The 20,743-nt window shown below is 39.8% G+C and overlaps 1 protein-coding gene and 1 long non-coding RNA gene across 2 annotated transcripts; both read left to right on the forward strand.

Moving 5' to 3' along the window:
* Positions 1–13,167: 13,167 nt before the first annotated feature.
* On the forward strand, positions 13,168–14,746 carry LOC120438705. Its single transcript, XR_005612063.1, has 3 exons — positions 13,168–13,182; positions 14,152–14,253; positions 14,442–14,746. It is a non-coding gene; the product is annotated as an uncharacterized LOC120438705 (long non-coding RNA).
* Positions 14,747–16,966: 2,220 nt separating this feature from the next.
* On the forward strand, positions 16,967–20,727 carry LOC116316843 (RLA class II histocompatibility antigen, DP alpha-1 chain-like). Its single transcript, XM_031735490.2, has 4 exons — positions 16,967–17,111; positions 17,533–17,781; positions 19,353–19,637; positions 19,866–20,727. The coding sequence occupies exons 1-4, from the start codon at positions 17,042–17,044 to the stop codon at positions 19,979–19,981; spliced, it is 720 nt and encodes a 239-aa protein (XP_031591350.2). The 5' UTR covers positions 16,967–17,041; the 3' UTR covers positions 19,982–20,727.
* Positions 20,728–20,743: the final 16 nt, after the last annotated feature.

The following is a 20,743-nucleotide window of genomic DNA, read 5'->3' on the forward strand; positions in this document are numbered from 1 at the left end:
GTGAGTTTGTATGATTTATGGAAAAGTGTGGAAATGTTTCAAAGCAGCTGGAGTTGAGAGTGAGAGAGTGGGCACAGATGAGCTCTGTGAGAGGGTTCATGTTCAGGTGAAATAGCTGATTGGACAGCAAGCCTGATTTGCTGCATTGCCAAGTGAGAAGCTTGGAGGGGGGATCTGAGATGGAGCTGTGAGCAACCTTCCCTTACAGCTGTCAACGAATAAGAGCGATGGAGCATTGGTGATGGTGTCCACGGTCCACAGGTCAGTATGATTCTGAACTAATGAGTCTTTGGTCTGGAGGCGCACCTGGTTGCTGAGAGGTGAAACTCTCTGGTATGACCAGCTCAAACACTGTAAAATCTAATTAGTTCCCAGAACTCCAAACAACTGAGTGTAGGTGTAGCCAAGTGGTGGAAGGCTTTCACTTGGGTGGTCTCAGAATCTCATCTCTGCTTTTGATGATGTGGTTCTGTTGGCTTCATCGGTTCATGGCCCCCAGCTCGCACTGGAACGGTTCGCAGCCGAGTGTGAAGCGGTGGGAATGGGAATCAGCACCTCCAAATCTGAGGCCATGGTCCTCAGCCGGAAAAGACCTGTACTGCTATAACCAGCGCTGGTCCCAGAGTCTGCTGGTGTGTAGCAGCAAGACTGAGCAGGTTCAGGACTCTGCTGAGTTTATCTGGTATGTTTGTAGTATCAGATACAAACCAAATCAGGTGTGGGGGTGCTGTGGGCCCCGGCTCTCATCTTGTGTCATGAATTTGTAGATAAATAGGTGTGTAAATAATTTACACTGCAGGTCACATTGCTGTTTTTCCTATTCTGATAGATTACACTGAAACAAAGACAGACAAACTATTCCCTTGTTTGCAGTTAAAAGATCAAAATGATCCCACACAGCAGAAACATTTGGGGTGGCTGTGGCTCAGGTGGTAAAGCAGACCAGCTACTGATCGGAAGGTTGGCGGTTCGATCCTTGGCTTCCCCAGTCTGCATGCCAAATATCCTTGGGCAAGATACTAACCCCGAGTTGCCCTCCGATGCGTTCATTGGAGTAGAAATGTGTATGAACGTAGTTTACGTTGCACTTGAGTTTAGAAGTGCTTGTATGTGTGGGTGTGAATGAGGCATGTTGTATAGAGCGCTTTGAGTACTCCAGGGGAGTAGAAAAGTGCTATATAAGAATCAGTTCATTCCATTTACCAAACATTTCTTTTTCTTTCGGGCTCCATTTTGTTATGGAGAGATGTGTATTTTTATTTGTTGTAGAGAGACATGTTTTTTTTTTTTTTATCTTTGCGAGAGTAATTTTGTGGGTTTTTTTGGTGGCGACTCATTCCGTGTGCAGATGCGGATGCTGTACCTTTTAAACACAGTTTGGCGCGTTGGCAATGAGCGATACAGCAGCTGTATCAATGACGTGACTTCTTCTTAAAGAACGCACGCACCGATACAGGTTTCGCTCTGTGAGCTTGATACATGCGTCGGTGCATCAGTGTTGCTGGACCCATCACTAGGCGCAGATCCTATTTCCCCACCAGAAAACACAAAAAGCTTGTCCCCAAGGCAGGCAGAGGTGGTGTGGTATGTACTGGGACTGGGGGGGTATCCCATTTGTCAGTACAGTATTCCAGCGAGGGTTACTCTCTTGACCGACACAGAATGGAAAAGATTTGTGGGTATTCATTATATCGTGTAATGCAATGGTAGGCAACTCCAGGCCTGGAGTGCCGTTATCCTGCAGGTTTTAGATATAATCCTGGGTAAACACACCTGAATCAAATGATTAGTTCATTACCAGTTCTCTGGAGAACTTCAAGACATGTTGAGGAAGTAATTTAGCCTTTTAAATCAGCTGTGTTGGATCAAGGACAGATCTCAAAGCTGCAGGACACCGGCACTCCAGGCCTGGAGTTGCCTACCGTTGGTGTAATGTATTTATATAACATGTGTGGTTACCAGTGATGGAAATAACTGTGTTACAAGTAACGGCGTTACCAACGCCATTACTTTTTTCAGTAACGAGTAATCTAACTAATTACTATTTCTATCCTTACAACGCCGTTACCGTTACTAACAAGAACATGCTGTGTGGATGCGTTACTATTTCAACACACACACAAGGCTGAAGCTGTCTTCTGCTAGCCAGGAGCAAGGAGGGCAAACAAGGAGGCATACTTGGACGGATGTTCACATACAAACAGATAAGTAGCCCGGATAATTCGAAGGTAGCATTTTTTAAGTGGAGGTACAGACATTATTTTTCACTCAAAGAGATGAAAGACAAGAATCTATATGTGACAGGTAACTTATGCCCTGGAACAAAGTGCTATTCAACATCAGTTGTAAGCAGTTCGAATCTTACAAAGCACTTCTCAGTATCACATGCTTCAACAAAACTGGTCACCAAGAACGACGGTCTTGATGCTAGTAGGCACAGCCCAAACCCAGGTGAGGCTAACGTGAGCTCAGCATGCAATTGAGATGGAGCGACACAATCCAAGCAGTCTAAGCTTGATTTCTCTTCTCCACAAACATTTTTGACACAGACTGAATGTAACAGATTGATAGCAGGTATGTCGTTGAGAACATGCTGCCTTTATAAACAGTCGAGTCGGATTCCTTCAAGTGTCTTATTGCCAACATACTAGCAAGAGGAGGGGTCGGCCCGCCATGCAGAAAGACTTATTCCAAATACATAGACACCGAGTATGCTAAAATGAATGTCAATCTCAAAAAGACATTTAATGTCTTCCACTACATCAGGCATATGGACAGCACAAGCTATCTTGGTCTAACAGTACATTGGATAAATTCACACAGCATGCAGAGAGGGAAAGTAGCACTGGCATGCAGAAGATTCAAGGGTCGTCATATGCATGATATTATTGCTGTTGAGTTGGACAACATTCACTTACACTATGGCATATCCCACAAATAAATCTATGCAAAATCTATGCAAACAACTTGGTGAAAAGATGACACGAAAAGCCCTTTACACTTTTGTTAAATTAAACAGACACAATGTATGCGCTGCTCTGGATTACAGTGATGAAAAGAGAGTGACTGACACAGACAGCAGTGACAATGTCAATGACAATGCTTTTGAACCAAGTAGCTCTCCTTTTCAAATCAAATACTACAAGACTTTCAATGTGGAGCTCCCATTTGAACAGATACATATGATTCCAGATAAAGTCACATACAAGACGAATACTTTCAAACAAGGGGAATGCACTATTTTGAAGCCAGGTACATGGACTAACATGTACAAAAGAACTTTGTGAAGGCAGACTGCAGCCCCGTGTGTGGAGAGCATCAGAAGCAGCAAAGCTGATGGACTTGGGTAATCCAGAGCCAAGCCATCTACCCAATTTGACAACTCTGCACAAAGCCAAACATGAACAAAATCAACTAGAAGTGGATCATAAAAACCCAATACTGTCACTCCACTCATTAAAATATTGGTTCCCCTCACAGTGGAAGCTTTGGGGACATTGGATTAGACAAGTTCTTCTGTCACTACTGGAGTCAGACTCAAATGCTGATGTACAAGACGGTGAAGCAGCCCATAGTCGCCTTTGATACGACTGGCTCAGTTGTAAAAAAGCTTCTCAGGCCTAATGGTTTGTCTTGAAATATGTTCCTGTCTCAAGGTGTTTTAACAGGAAGCAACAACTCTCACGTTCCAGTGGTGCAAATGTTGTCAGAGAGACATGATGTCCAGGCAATCACAAGATGGTTATCAGAATGGATTTGTGCTGGAGCACCAATCCCAAAGGAGGCCATCTGCGATTTCTCTTTAGTTTTACTTTAGTCAAGGCTTTAACACATCATTCAGATTTGAAGAGCTACATTAATGAATGCTTTGGTGTCTTGCTTCAGAAAAAATCCTACAAACTACCACCATGTTTCATCAGAGTGGATCTGGCACACTTCATCAAAATGATTTGCGGGACTGTTTGAGAAAAAAGCCTCATCGGGTAAAAGGTTTCTACGTGCTATCAATAGCACAACTTGTCAAGTCCCAATCCTTGGAAGAAGCAAAGGTCCTAATACGCAGCATTGCTATTGTGGCATTAAGTGAGACAGAAGGCAACAACAGTTTTGGAAACCCCATTATGTCAGAAGTGTCCAAATCAAATTTGAGAAGAGAAATTGCAGACATGCATTTCTGATTACAAGGAAGAAGGCATTAGATTGGCTCCATGCACAGAAATAAACACTGACTTAAGGCAGTGAGTGGTGGATATTTGTGAGGAGAGCAGGTGCCCTGCTGAAGTTCATGGTGATCGAGACAATATGCACTATCTACCTGAGCTCGTCCCACACCTAATAAGATTGGGAGGATACCTACCACTCTGGACTGGAGTAATGGTTTCCCCGTTTCAGAGGAACCATTCAGTTACTCCTCTTTCAAATGTTTTAGTTTTATTATACAGTGTACTTTTTCAGTGTTACATTGAAATCACTTCAACTATTTATTTTTGTGTGGAGGAAAATACTTTTTTAGCCAGAGTTGTCTAAAGCTGTTACAATTTGGCTCATTTATTGGCTTCATTTCCTCCTTTAATCCTTTTGCCACTACCAATAAAACTAGCCTTTAATTGGCACGTACAGTTCTGACACATCTGTTGTGTTTTTTGTATTATTTATTACAAATGAAAATAATTCTCTCTACAATTATAAAATATTATCTGATTGGTGTTTTGTCATATTATCACAGGAACATATGAATAGGTTGTATACCTATATATTAATGTTTCCTGTTAGTTCCTTCTTTTAAGTGTCCATTTTCTTCAATTTTATATTTAGTTTTATAACAGACAGTTGCATATATGTTTTAGTATGTTCAAGTATACTAAGACTGACACCTGCTGATACCAGGTGTCAATCTCAAATGACACCTGGTATCAGCAGTGTGCTTTTCAGTGGAGAATCTCTAGTTCTAATAGATGGAGATGTTCTGGTTGGAAGAGTCTCTGTAGGTTTTTTATTACACCTGCACAAAGTAAACATTATTCTAAGTACTCCAGCTGCTGGAGAAACTGAGGGGCCCCAGGAATAAAACACTTCCACTTGTTTTGGTCCTGTCCATTGATAAACACTTTTTGGGCTTCGTTTCACTCTGAATTACAGACTATTCTCAGTATGCAACTTCCCTTTAATTGGGATGAACTTTTGTTTGGATATTTATACTCCGTAAATGTGGATAAAGTGACCAAGCTGTTATATGGCATTTTGAGTCTGGCTGCCCGAAAGACTATCACTAAGAAATGGTTAAGTGCAAAAATTCTCTCACTAAATGATTGGCACGAGTCTGTCAATGGGTTGTTTAAAGTGGAAAAAATTACCTTCTCTAAAAGATTTCAATATGGTACATTTATTGAGATTTGGGATAAATTGTGAAGGCGACCTGAATTTGTCTGAGCCTCTTTAATCCTGTATCTCTTATTTTTGAATTGCTATATATATATATATATGCGTTTTCTAGATGGTACACCCGTTTGTTTACCTTTGTTCAAGCAAGTTGTGCCTTGTTTTATTTTATGTTCCATATTAAAAAAAATTATATTTTTGTTTTTGGTAAATTCTAAATAATAATATAAAAAAGGAAGCCTTGATAATCCTTCAGTCAGCAACTGTATATCTATCTCTAATAACTATTTATTGAACAAATTTTGATCTAAAAAAAAAAGAAAAGAAAGAAATGATCAGCGATTGGACTGTTAACTGCGGCAGGTTGTAGTCATGGTCCCTGAATTAAGCTGGAGAACAAGATGAGCACAAATACTAGCAAAAGCAAACAACATGGCAGATTTTTTTACTTAATACAAGATATTTTAGCTTGAAATAAGTGAAAAAAAATCTGCCAATGAAACAAGTGAAAATTGTCTAGTTTTTTTCTAGTTTTAAGATTTACTGTCTTGAAACAAGTTCCTTTAGCTTACTGAAATGTTGCCCTTTAGCTGATTCTGTCTTATATTAAGTGTAATGAGATAATTTTGACTAGAAATAAGACAAATACTCTTGGTAAGATTTTGAGTTTTTGCAGTGAAGCACCTAGATGTTCCTGTGACTACAGTTGCACATGTCATTCAGAAATTTAAGATCCATGGGACTGTAGCCAACGTCCCTGGACGTGGCCGCAGGAGGAAAATTGATGACAGATCAAAGAGACGGATAATCCGAATGGTAACAAATGGTAACAGAAAGACTTCTAAAGAGATCCAAGCTGAACTTCATGCTCAAGGAACATCAGTGTCAGATCGATCAGACTGTCTCAGAGTGAACAAACTGATCACAGCTCGTCTCTGACACTTCAAACTACAAAAGTATGGAGGACCACAAGAGCCACGCAAAAAAAAAAAAAACATAGGTATACGGCTTGTATCACTCAAGAATGTGAGTTTGATTGATGACCTTTTGACCTTATCGGAAGTACTTTAGAAGTGAGATGCGTGACGAATTGCATCCAGTGGGGAAAACAATTATGTTTGTCCAGAGAAGGAGGGAAGGGGTCGTACCTGTTAAATTCAATTGACTTTTTTAAGCAGAGTTGTTAGATGCTGTGCTCATGAGGACAATGTTTTTTAACTTGCAGCACAACACAAACCTGCCATATTGGATCAACGATCAAAACAATTAATTGAGCAAATCTAAGTCAAAATGTAATATCCTCATATGATGACACATCACACATGACCCAGCATTGTTCTAAGAATGCAAACTTTCTTATTGGAAGTTTCCACAGCTGCCAGAAAGGGACAGATTTCTGGCTGGTCTTAATGAGTGATCGTTGCTCTTTTGTTCTCTCTGGGATTGCTGCACAGAGGCTCTAACACCCATGATAAGCGCTGAGGTGTGTGTCCTTAGTATGTGGTATGAGTCCAAATCGTCATCAAACAGCCCTACAGACACAAAAACATGTGAAAATGCAAACAACCAGACTATCAGCAGTTAAGACCTCTGTGAAAATCATTTACAGTATATATCACCGAATTTAAGGCTTTTATAATCACAGAGCAGACAGAGAAAAGTACTAAACTGAATCAATTTCAGCTTTCGTTTCTCATGATGTATATTGTATTAATAATTAAACTTCATTATCTGTGTCTTTACCACACATTTGCCACACAGGTGTAGATACTGTAGGTTCAGTGAATGCTTAAATTGCACTGATTAGAATATACTGGACATTCAAAGCTAAGATTCAGCGCACTGTGTTAGAGGCTGGGATTTGATGAATTCATCATATATACAACCTTTGATCATCATTTATGTCCAGTTGAGAATGAATCTGTGCACTGTGCAGTACAGAATTGTTTATTTCGATGCGCGTGGCTCTTATGGTCCTCCATACTTTAGTGACAAAAAGCTCCTTTAAGGTTATTTTTATCTTTGGCTCAGTCTAATTCTGCAGTGAGTAATGCTTGAATACTGTGGAGAGCGGTTTGCTTGTAAGTGTGCTTTCTCATTACAATAACTGACAATAACAATAAATAATTTACTTACATACCTCACTCTCGCCATCATGTTTTGAGTACTAGCAAGCGCAGGGATGCGCGTGCCCTTTGCGCAGTCTAGAGAACAAGTCTTAAAGTCAAAACAAGTCTTAAGTCTTGTTTTCAACCCAACCAATTGGGTACATTGAGACTGTTGTGACCACTGTCGCTCCTTTGATTCTGAGCTGTAAAGACACACACAACTCGAGACAGAATACTTCACTTCCAATCTTCCTTTATTTACCCATGCGCATGGGGAGATGTGCAGCGTGAAGCTTCTTGCAGATCTGAAGGGCGCTCCTCCAGTCTGTTACATTTATACTCACAATACATTGCAGAGGTGTTTTTTTCTGTTCTCAAACTGATCTCCCTGTTGGAGCTCAGTCTGGGGGGAGTTATTTTTTTCTCCTTATCTTTCCTCGTGTTGTGCTTTTCCATGTATACCTCTCTGACCTGTCTTCCCCATGTGATGTTTTTGTGTAATGTATGTATGGTCGGAGGGTAAGATGGTGCCGCCATTGCGTGCAATAGGTCGGCAGCCTTAACATGAAATTTCCCCTTGTGGGACTAATAAAGGTATATCAAACATTTAAACACTTTGACCTGACTCCCCGCATGTGACTATGTTCATTTAATGCATACACCCTATCCCATGACTGCTGGTATGTATAGCTGTCTTGTCTCTTTACCTACATACATCCTGACTCCTTCTGCTATTCTAACAAATGGAAAATGTCAAATTGCCCTATTTTCCTCCTCCTTGTTTCCTGCTTAAGGCCAGGGCAGAGAGCTGTCACCCTCTAGACATATATGGACACATCCCTGATGTCTCCCTTCCTAATTTGTCAACCTCTACAGTTTCATATGATTCATAGTTTCATATGATCTTCCCCCCAGCTCAAACTACTCACCTTCTGCTGCATTTCAACAATAGAGGCCTATCTTTTTATCATACCCTATATATTTATCCACAAGACCCAATATTTGATCAAAGCTACCCAACATGACCCAACAGAATTAGTCAAGCTGTGGAGTTAATTGAAGAACCCAGCAAATCACCTACCCAACTCCCGAGTCGTGACTTTTGAACCAATATTTGGTCAGACTAACTTATGAACCAACAGCTTTTACCCAGAAGTTAAGCTATGAAACTAATCCAGCATTTTTAGCGTGTGTATAAATATAGTCTATAACTTATTTTCTTTAGCCAACATAATTAAACATTTCAGAACAATTCATGAAAAATTAGGTTTTTACTTTTGTTCATGACAGTGCAGATTTCTGACACTTTTTGTAAATTTAAGCAAAAATTGGATTATTATAAACTGTGTGAAACATGGTTAACTCTCTGAGGTCCAAAATATAACTGGCCATTTTTTACTACTTTTCAGTTGCCCCAGGGTGGCTGTGGCTACAATGTAGCTTGCCAGCACCAGTGTGTGAATGGGTGGATGACTGAATGTGTAAAGCACTTTGAGGTCCTTAGGGACTAGTGAAGCGCTATACAAATACAGGCCATTTATCTTATATATCTATCTTATATTTCACCTTTAAACATATTTTTCCTTACCTTGTTTGGCATCATTCTTTTTTGCTAAACCTCATGTCTGAATATACAGTTACTTTTCTCCATTGACATAATGTAGTATCACAACTGATTAGAAATCACACAAAAACATACAACACAGCATTTTTTTGTACAACCATTTAAAAATATTACTATAACTAAAATGAGAGAACAATCAGTCGTCACAATAAGATGCCCCATAAATGATTTGTGCCAGTAAAATAAATAGTTTGTCTGCTACAACAGAGAGGAGAACACCACAGGGATAAACCTGCAGGCCTGATGGCAGGAGGTGTATCACTGACACACAAAACACAACAATGAATATATAACACACTATACACTCCAAGCTAAACATCAGAATTTTCTCACATTTCAGTATTCTATCTCTCTCTCTCTCACTGCCATTACTCCCAAAACTTTCTCGTCTTTCTAAACAACCAAATCACACATGTTGCCTTATTCTTTTTGTTTGTTTGTTTTTTTGGTCGACATGGTACATTTATCACCAATAAGAAAGAGGTGGCTGTTTTTCTTTCTTTATGTTTTTCACATTTTCCTTGGAAATTTGTAAGTCTTAGTTCAAACTATATGATCAAAGACATTCTTTTGTTTCTGCTGTCCTCCACAGCCTGTTGAACCGTGGGGGAGGCTTTAGTGTTTTATTATAGGGACACATCCTATGTGAAGGTTCTGTTGTCTTGTTTTGTAAGCTTCCTGCCTTTATGATCCTTTTGTGGGCAGGTCACACAAACACACACAGTCTCGCACATGCATACACACACACCTGCTTACACGTGCAGACACATACACACATAGTGGCTTATCTTTTAGAACTATAGGGGGTTTACAATGGGTGGTGCTTGTGTGTACTGTAACTGTTTTCAATAAAATGCGGCAAGCGGAGGCCGGGGTCGGAGTCAGTTTGCGGTTGGATTCAGAGTGCTTTTCTGAGGCACCCACCGGGGCTTCCTTGCTCAAGTAAAATCGATCGATTACTGTTTGTCTTGCTTCCTTGTCGTTAACGAGAATACGTTTCTAAACCAACTGTGGCCTGTCATTAAAATGTAAAAACTGGTGTATACTCTCATTGAAATATGTCAATAAAAGCTCATCTCTGCTCTCAGGGAGAATATATAACAGCAAGAGGTTTCAGCTCTGACTCGGTCTGGGCTCTACTTTCTTCTACTTTTAACAGAAAATGTCAACTACTGTATTAAGTGACGTCATCCTCATTCTAACCTGTTACTCACACACTGCACCGCCGTAAAGAAAATATTTATACTGTAAAAATAGAAAACATGTCATTAATTAATTACAGGTGATCTCTTTCTTTTTAATGTTCATGACAGATGAGTTTTCCCTTTTTTATTCCCACTGAAGCTTCTGTTGTGAATATCTGATAAACAACAGGAGTCCTGCAGGTTCACTGCGACCTGAACTCCAGACTCAGTGAACATCACCTCACTGTTACAGGATAGAATGTCCACAGCAGCAGGAAGTTTCTCCTGGGTTCAGAGGTCGCTCATCAGAGGATGCTTCAAAGGTGTGTGTGAAATGGACTGTTGCGATTGGTCTAACCCGTGAAAATGTGATAAATGTTCACTTCTTATAGTGAAGGAAACTTAAACTTTTTCATTTAAAAATATATTTTAAGTTAGTTTAATCCTTCTAGCTTTGCTGAACAGTGTGTGGAACAAACCTGATGACAGGAAGTCAAAGAAAACTTAAACATCAACCAGACGAAGCTGACTGAGTCCAAGGAACACTGTAACCCTGTGTGCTTATTACAGTAAACACAACAGTTTTTCTTCTCTGTGTTTGACTTTATAAAGTTTATTGTGATCAACACAAATGTTAACAGAGGAAGGATTTTACTGACTGATCATTACAGTCACAGCTTTCTGTGTGTGTGAGGATTTCTTCAGAGCACGTGATGATCACAGTTATTAACAGTCTGGTTTAACTAGTCTGTCCCCTCACTGTTTCACAGAACAGCATCATCAAATGCTTCAGATGTTTCACAGTTTCACGAAGCTTTGCTCTAGGATTGAAGTAGTGTCCCTTCGCAGGTTTCTGTCAAAAGTCTGTTTGGGTTCAGTGCTCCGTTTATTTTTCTGCAACAAAGTCAAACACAGACGAGTGTCAAAGGGCACACTCTGAAACTGTGTCAGAGCAGCAGAGAGTGGGTGGGTGAGAGTGGGCAGATCGTAGTGACTAAACTGTTTTAGGTACTGCAGCTGATTTTCTGACAGGAAGAAGGAGACGAGGCCTGAGCTCTACAACCCTAATAATAGATGACAACCTGGTGATGAGTGATGGTGGAGAGCGGGCTTGCTGCTGCATCACTACACATAAAAAGTCTTTGACATGTTTATTAAGATTACGTCAGTGTTTTTTTTAAAGTTATGTTTTTAATGTTGGGCATATCATAGGCATTTCTTATGGGAGTGCCTACGTGCTTATCTAAACTCTCATTCCCACCTTGACTCTTGGTCTTCTTCACCTTCTTCTCTTTGGAGCTTAGATGTCTGCGACAAAAAAAAAAATTACAAACCGAGATTAAGAATAACCCAATTATTTTATACTCTTCTATAGACTCTCAGTAGCAGCACACTGAGCGCTATTTATAAATGGGAGAGAGATCTTAATATTCATTATACTGAAGACGAGTGGAAAGCAGTCATTAACATAGCTAGATCCATTTTTACTTGCAACCGCTTGCAAGAGACTGTAAGTGTTTGAAACAGACTCAGGCGCAGACCAGAAATCTTTGGCAAAATAGAGTGTGTTTATTTACAGTGAAACACCAGGTAGAAATATATATAGTGTGGCAGGGAGAGGGATCCGGTGCTCCGGGGGAAACAGGGATTAATGTTATACAAGCTCCTCTCCTCAGCAGATTCCAAAAACACACAGGCTCGCTCGGGTCCAGGGCAGATCTATACACACACACAGAGAAAGTCCAATGGCTCAACAATCCAGAGAGAGAGCAAAAAAACCCCAAACAAAACATGTTGCTTATCACAGAGTCAGACAGCGAGGCACGGGGACCATGACAGAAACCCAATACAAAATCCTACACTGCCTATACATCGCCTAATGTTTTACATAAGATCACACCTCAATGTTTGGCAAAGGGATCCCGGATATTTTCTTCTTGGCCTACCCTCAAAAGAATTAACATTAAATTACTTGCAGCACAAACTATGTATTAAACTATTGCTGTCAGCTAGGAAATGTATTCTCATGTAACTTTATGGTAAATGAGGATCTGTTTCTCCATGTTTGGTCCCCTTTGCTTTTTTATTTGCCAAATGATTTGTCCCAACTGTTGAGGGGGAGGTTGTTGCTTTTAAGATGTCGGGTAAATAGGAAGTGAACGTAAAGGACAACAGTTCACTCTTGTAGTTTTTTTTTCTAAATCTGTGGGTAAATGGATGAAAATATATTTTTCTTTTTTTTCTCCTTGTTTTGTTTCTTTTTTGTTTCCTTCTTTTTCTTCTTTCTGTTTCTTTCTTCTTTTCTTTTTTCCCCATATGTGTTTTTGCAAAGGTATGTAATGACTTTAATGTGACTTTTATGTGATTTCCTTTGGGGGGGGGGGTTCTCTTGTTTGTCTGCTTTGTTATGTTTTTATGCTTTTTCTGATGATGAATAAAAACTTTTAAAAGGGGAAAAAAAGGATTACGTCAGCATCAGAGTGATCCAGTGATAGTTATCAGTACAGGCAGCGTTATGTTTATATCCTCAAAAATCAACAGACTCATATTCATGTTTGTGTCACAGAGTGGTGACCTGTCCATGTGCACCTCTGCTGTCACAGCCCTCCCCTGCTCTCACACCAACAAACAAATAAGGAAGTCATATTTAGATATTAGAAGGTAACTTCCTCGTTCTGCTTGTTGGACAGTCCACTGTTTGAAGTTTCTGTCCTTTTTCCAGAGCTTAATGTAAACAAGTCCTTTCATAACTCATATCTACACTGTGTCTTTGTGTCAGTGGGGAAGTCTGTATCTTAAAATTCAAATACTGAGTACAGAGTGTGTGTTAGTACTGATGGTTATTTACTGCAGAGCTGTCTGCATGAACAGCAGAGAAGAACCAGATGTAAGTTTGAAACCTGCAGGCTCATTTCATGTCTGTGTACAGAGGTGCTGTGTGGACCACATTTGAAACATTGCTTTTTCTTCATGGACAATTTTAAATAGATGATCATTTATTAATAGTAATCATATATTTATTATAGCAGTGTGTGATAAGCTAGATATCTATGTTTAATATAAAGTGCTGACGTGCGTGTCATGGTCTGAGTGAACAGCTGGAAATTTCCATCAGTGCCTGAGCATCCTTGGATCTACCCGTGGACAGGACTACCTCAGCTTCACGCATCTGGAGCTAACTGGGGCAATCAGGCCAAAGGGGATTTAAGCTCTGCTCTGTCATCTCCTCCCTGCCAGTTCGTCAGCTACCTGATGTTGTCAACTGGCTCTCACGTTCATATTTCTGCTCTCAAGTAGATTGACTTACCTTGTTTCTTGTGCTTCGGGACTTTGTTCCAGTGCCAACTGCCACTCCACCACTTGGATCTCAGTTCGTATCCACTCACTGGAAAATATCTCCAAACCTCACCTGCCTGCCCTCCTGCTCGCTCACCACTTTGGATCCAACGGACCCCAGGTCAGCCGTTTTACCTTTTTCAAACCCTAAAGAATTACATCACCTCCTCCTCAATACTGAACCTCCACCTCCTGCAAGTAAGCTGGAAAGACTGTTATACTCACCCTCTCTGGCAATCCACTTGAACACAGCTCTAACTCTGCTCTCCTCTCTCCCCAGTATGACCATTAGTTACCTGCCCAAGATCCAGTTGGGTTACGCTTTTGCCACTCTGATTGTTTCACGGCCATGTTTCCACACCACAGTTTGCAAAATCCCGGTGTATTCACCTTTGTCACATATATTGTTCATTCAGCAATAAATTATGTTAAAACACTCCCTTGCATCTGCTCTGGGTGTCTGCGCTTGGGTTCTGTTAAAGTTGCCGGCCTCGCTGGCAGTGTGGTGTCCATCAAACAGTGAAGAGCTGCTGGATTCATTGTTTCCTCCAAATGAAAGAAAAGTCATTTTCATGTGACAGAGCGACGATGCAGTGGAGTCTGTTTCTGCTTCTTCTGATGGGTGAGTGATCATTTTACCAGGGCTCCTGATTGTTTCCACCTAAAATCCTTTAGTTTGATCAGGACTCATTAAACAAATGAACTCTTACTGAGAAAATCAAGGATTTACCTGTAAACTGGACAGTTTGATGGGAACATGAGTTTCCTGCTTGTATCAGCAGATATTCAACAATATTTCTTCTGTTTTAGGTCAGTGTGTCTTCATCACATGTCACCTGTATGAGTACCACTTTATTAAAGAAGAGATGAGCTGGGATGAAGCACGGGCATACTGCAGAGAGAACTACACAGACCTGGCCAAAGTGTTTGACCTGACAGACATGACAAGACTTCAAGACTCTGCACAGAATCAAACAGAAGCCTGGATTGGACTGTACAACATCACAGGAGGAGCCAACAGGAGGTGGCACTGGTCTCTGCCGGGGGAGGAATACACTGAAAATAAGACCTGTTGGGGAGCTGGAGAGCCTAATGATCAACCATATCCTGAGAACTGTGTGAGGACAGTAGACAAGTGGGATGATGTTACTAACACTCATCAGTTCATCTGCTATGACGGTGAGAATATGTGGACAGTAATATGATAAAATAATATTTAATAATGTTATAATCTATTTTATAATCTGTGTTACATGTCCCTGAAAGAAACAGTTTGAAGAATGAGACAAATTAGTTAAAGATATTTTTGTGTTTCTGACTCAACAGAAACAATAAAAAAACAAAACCTTTCATTTGAATGAGACGTCTGTGACCTGGACTCAGGCTCAGAGCTACTGCAGACAGCATCACACCGACCTGGCCAGTGGACTCGATCAGATATACAGTGAAGAGTTTAAGAAGCTGCTGAACTCTAAAGCCTCGTGTATCGGCCTGTTCAGAGACAGCTGGAGGTGGTCAGATGGGAGTAACTTCTCTTTCAGATACTGGGACATGGACTCATTTAATGATGGACTAAGCAACAGGACATGTGCTACGACTCTGTTAGAGAGATCAGGAAGATGGAGCTCTGCTGGATGTGACCAAAGAAAGCCTTTCTTCTGCTATGATGGTGAGTTTACACAGATTTATCTCAGCTGTTTGTCCAATAGATGAACCGCTGGAGTCACTGAGAGGATTTAGGTCAGTATGTTTCTTCAGCCACTTATTTCTGCATGTATGTTGAACTTCTGTCAGAGGTGGAGATGTTTAGCTGATGGTTGGAACAGAGATTTCTCTGTAGAGCAACTGATTCGTCTGAAGAATCACTTAAATTTTTTTAATGGTTTCCTTGATTTTCTATGGCAGATAAACTGATTCTGATCAGGGAAAACAAAACCTGGGAGGAAGCCTTTGTCCTGATTCGTGTTTGAGGTGAGAGACAAACGACTGCAAAGTCCCAGTGCGTCAAAACAATGATTTTATTAAACACACGCGTGTGGGGAAGATGAGCACCGTCACACAATCAGCGTCGAATCAGGCCTCCCTTGAAACATCAGAGCAAGGATTAAAAACTGAGATAAAGATTTTAAACAGAACTCGAGGATTGTGACTATTAGTTGCAATGATGCAACTAATAGAAGAAGTTTTAAAAAGGAAGTTTTTGCCATTTTGGCAGCCTGCCATAAACCAGAGACTTTTCTCATGGGATGTACCACTTTCAGATGGGTGATATAAAACAGTCCAACTGATAATAGCTTTAATTTCATAAATCTATGACTTTTCAATATCTTTGATGTTGCCTGGTCAACTGTACGTATGTAACCTTCTGGTTTTTGCTTTTTGTTGTGTATCTCTTTGGGCTGTGGCTGTACTTCAGACTACAGTTTATCTCAAACATGCTTTTCCATAATAAATACCAACAGAACAATGTGCAATCAACTTTTACTTTGACTACTCAATGCACATGGCACAAAAACCACCATACCATAAACACTGTCTCTGTAAACAGCAACCAAGGTCACTGTAAAAATAATTTAAATGTTGGACATAAAATTACAAAGTGAGGCACGTAACCATAATGTTATTACATATATATTAAACACAATTGTGTGTAAAATCACCAAAATAATATTGCGTCATACATTTATATTATGAACTACGCAATTTAAACATGGCCAAAAAAATAAATACACGTGCCATAAACAGGTTGTCAGTTATTAGAAAACAACTGTCAGGCTTCATCAGTATTTTAACATTGATTTAACACTTAGATTTCAGTCTTGAACCTTAATGAAGATTTGGATGAAAAATCAACATGAATTCAATTTCAGCTTTTCCCAAAAGTCCCTCGGATTTTTAAAGTTATCTCAGGGTTCAGTAGTTTGTAGTTTAGAGACAGAGCAGGACTGGAGCTGATTCAGCCTCTCAGAGACTGATGATGGTCCATCTAAGCTCACAGTAGAAGGCTAAAGCCATCACAGCTGCTCCACCCTTCACAGGAGGAACCCCGACTCCTCCTGGACTAAAGGTTTGAGCAGATCACATCTGCAGTTCTTCATCTGTCCACCAGGTGTCCTCAGTGCACCTACATTCGCAGATCACCTGACCATCTGAGTCACCTGACCACCTGCTCCGTTTTTTTTTTTTTTTAATCTTTCTTTTCCATCCATGTGATCTTCATCGGGCTCTGATCAAAATGAGTTTTATTATAATGTCATTATTAATTTCTGTTTTCTATGTGTGTGTGTTTGTGGGCCTGGTGCCTCTGTCTGCCTTGACACTGATGACATCATGTAGTCCCTGTTCTGTGATTGGCTGATGTTTGTGTACGAGCTCGCAGACATTCAGAGAGAGTCACAGAGCTCCTGCTGATGACGATAAAGATGAAGGTGTGGGTGCTGCTCCTCGTCCTCTCTTCGGTCCTCTGTGTCTCTGCTGATGGTGAGTCTCTAAATCACTCATTAACTCTGTTTTAATGAACTTATTAAAAATACTAGTAAGCAAATGAACTCTGTCAGAAGTCCGAAACAGAAGAGAGGAGTAAGCTCACACATTTATCACGTGATCGTTAAACTTCACCAGCTGATTACTGGGATACTGTTTGTCTAAATATGAGCTTTTCCACAACACAAACACTCTTCCCCAGTCTGACAAAAAAAAAAAAATCAGAAAAACACAAATGTAAAACACACATTTTTAACAACATACGTGTTGTTTGACTAATAGTTAAAAAAAAAAAGAGATTTTAATGAACTCTATATTTGAGGATTGAAACATCAGGCTGATGGTTCCTGTGTGACTCACATTTGCTGACAGTCAGGACTGAATAACAGACACTGAATAAGCTCTCTCTTCTCCTCAGGTCTCCACGAGACAAACTCCATCAGTGGCTGTTCAGACACTGATGGAGAGGATGTGCTGATCCTGGATGATGAGGTGGTCTGGTACGCAGACTTCAACAAACACACAGGTGTTGATTCTCTGCCAGCCTTTGCAGATCACCCACACTGGCAGGAAGGAATGTATGAAGAAGCTGTGACTAATCAACAGATCTGCAGACAAAACCTGAAGATGGCTCGTTCAGCTATGAAGGACTTCCCCAAAGAACTCGGTAAACATAAATCATCAACCACACAGTCCACATGTAAAGAACAGAAGTACATTTCCAGCTTGGGAGTAAATACTGTAAATATTTCACTCTGTTAAAGAGATAAAAAAAACAAGAGCTTTATGGCAGATAAATCGCGGAGATCCAGTTGTCACAGGCTGACAGGTTAGATCAGCTTTGCTGTCATTATCCTGACACTCAGGTGTGCAGTATGTAGTTGGCTCACTCTAGTTTTAAATAACATATGATGCAAACAGCAGAATATTGGTGTTATCCTGAGGTTAATCCAAGCTCACAAAGTGTCAATATTCACCAGATTTAGAGATATAAACTAGAACAAAAACACACAAAGATAATCCAGGCAGAAATGTTTCCGTCACAAATTTGGTGAGTTAGCAAATGCTGGGAGATTTAGTGTTATCTTAAAAAAACAGCAACGTGTGTGAAATGATTGTTGAGAAATCTCCAAGTATTGTGAAGAAACAGAAAATATTTTCTAAATTCATGTTTCTGAGTTAACTTCAGTAATCAGTTCCTGCAAACTATTAATGTTTTTTGTTGTTTTTTAGAGAAAGATATGAACAAACCTGAGTGGCCTTGCAAGTCAGTTCCTATCAATCACTTATGTTATGACAGCCCCGTCTAGATCGTGGGACTTGTTAACCAGGGATGGTTTTAGAAGCCCAGACCACAGGCTTCAGGGGAAGATATTACTTGCTAGAGCAACCAGTTAGATCTATTTGGACTTAAATACATTTATACTCAGATTTACACCTTTATTGTTTCACAAACAGTTAGAAAGGGAATGTTCACAGTTTAGACTTTAACTGCACATTAAAAAAATAATAATCAAATTGATTCGAATTACTTAATTAACCCACTCTGAACTAATGCTGATGCTGTTCTTAGCTTTGGGGGAGAGAGGTTGGTGGTGAGATAGGCACTTCCAGTAGTGTAGGTATGTTCCACCTCAGTGCTCTGTGTTATTGAAAATAATAAGGAAGCTACGATTCCTTGATAGATCTTAAAGTTACAATTCACAGGGAGAACCTTAAAAGGCTTAAGAATCTGCAGTCCACCTGTAAATGATGGACGTCCAAATCCTTCTCAGAATCATAATCCAACACAGCGATGATGATGATGAGAAATACACTACATCATTGTGCTAAGATGTTGATCAGACTTATGTCTTTGATTTATCTTTGATTAAGCACAAAGATGATCTACTTACTAGCAGCTCTGTTTATGACAAAAGAATTTCTCTCTGCCTCGGTAAAGTTCTTCTTCTCTTGTCCTATCTTATCTTCGTTTATATTATATTATCTTATCCTATGGAAATATTATGCTTCCTATGAAATGAAATAGGGAACCTACAGTATGTATTTCCTCTTTATCACATGACATGAAAACAACAAAAGAAATCTGTTCTTGCACATTTGTGTTTTTTCCATTTTCTCTAGAAACTGGAGTTCAGCAGCACAAGCTTCGGTTTCTTTCAGTTTTTTGTTTTCTCATTTTATTGAGTGCAGCCTGTCGCGTGGTGTTGTGAGTAAACTGTATGTGTTTGTGCACAGATGCTCCTGACAGTGTGGAAATCTACACTATAGTAAATGTGGAGATTGGAGTCCAGAACACTCTGATCTGTCATGTGACTGGTTTCTATCCTGCTCCTGTTAACGTCACCTGGAACAAGAACACCAAGAAAGTGGTTGAAGGAACCAGCATCACTGTTCCCTTATCCAACAAGGATGGTACCTTCAGCCAGACGTCCAAACTGGACTTTGTTCCCAAGGGAGGAGATGTGTACGTCTGCATAGTGGAACATGTGTCCTTGACCGCACCACTTACCAAAATCTATGGTGAGTATGTCAAGTTCAGTTTATTTTAAAATGTACCAACAACAGTAATCACAAGGTGAGTTATATTCTAAGGCAAAGGCTTATGTGTGCAAAGCAATGGAAGTGTGTTCAATGATCTGTAGTAATATGATCTGAAATTAAAAAACAAGCAGAAAGTGTTGGTCCCAGCACAGAGACTGACTGACTGTTTACAGATGTGAAGGTTGTTGTCTCTCTCTGTCTATACAGAGGTGGACAACGTTGAACCCATTCTGGGACCTGCAATATTTTGTGGAGTGGGTCTGACTGTCGGTGTCCTCGGCGTGGCAGCAGGAATCTACCTCTTCATCCGAGGAAGAAAGTGATGCTGAATGGTTGATGCTAATGTTTGAATAGATTTTGAGGTAGACACCATCCTCTGATGAACTGATTTTTATATGATGAAACATCTGGAGGAAAACTGTGGCAGCTGGTCCGAATGATCTCAGACCCTCCTCGTCCTCACTGGGACTGATTATTGATGTGAAACAGAGAGTTTTACATCATTAAAGATTTACTGAGGAAACTTTGATTTCAGTGTGTTTCTGAATGTTTCTGTTGTGGAACGGTTTCATGCTGTATTTGGTGAGCTGATTTTTCTTGTGTGCAGAATGAAGATGAAGCTCTTGACTTTTTGAATTAAAATAACTGAATGTTTCTTTTTGACATTAAATTCATTCTTTTTATAAAGCAGAAAAATTGAAAAAAAAAACCCAAATAAAAATCTGGTTTAAAGAAAGGCTAAAAAAAACCTCAGGCCTTATCAGACTTCTATTTCCATTAATTGTTTCAAAGTTCTTGTCCGGGAACCTGAAGAAATTAAACCTGATTACATTTTAAGAAAAGACTCAAACAGGTCACTAACTGAGTAGAACCAAATTCACATGGTGAGGTGGTTCTGAGGCAAACTTCCTCAGAACCACCTCAGAAAGGATGAATTCAACACAAGTTAACATTAAATCCTACTTTGTTTTTTTCTTTTTTTTTTTAATTTTTTTTAAATTTTTTTTAAATTTATTTATTTTATTTTTTTTTAAATCCTACTTTGAATAATAAACAGCGTGACAATAAACTGTGGGGATTTTTCT

Source organism: Oreochromis aureus, linkage group 3 (genome assembly GCF_013358895.1).
Source record: "Oreochromis aureus strain Israel breed Guangdong linkage group 3, ZZ_aureus, whole genome shotgun sequence".
NCBI classification, from domain to species: Eukaryota; Metazoa; Chordata; class Actinopteri; order Cichliformes; family Cichlidae; genus Oreochromis; species Oreochromis aureus.

Coding starts and splice junctions, on each gene's coding strand:
- LOC116316843 (XM_031735490.2), top strand. CDS start 17,042: ATGACGATAAAGATGAAGGTGTGGGTGCTGCTCCTCGTCCTCTCTTCG. Junction 17,112..17,532: donor CCTCTGTGTCTCTGCTGATG/GTGAGTCTCTAA, acceptor TCTTCTCCTCAG/GTCTCCACGAGACAAACTCC. Junction 17,782..19,352: donor GGACTTCCCCAAAGAACTCG/GTAAACATAAAT, acceptor GTTTGTGCACAG/ATGCTCCTGACAGTGTGGAA.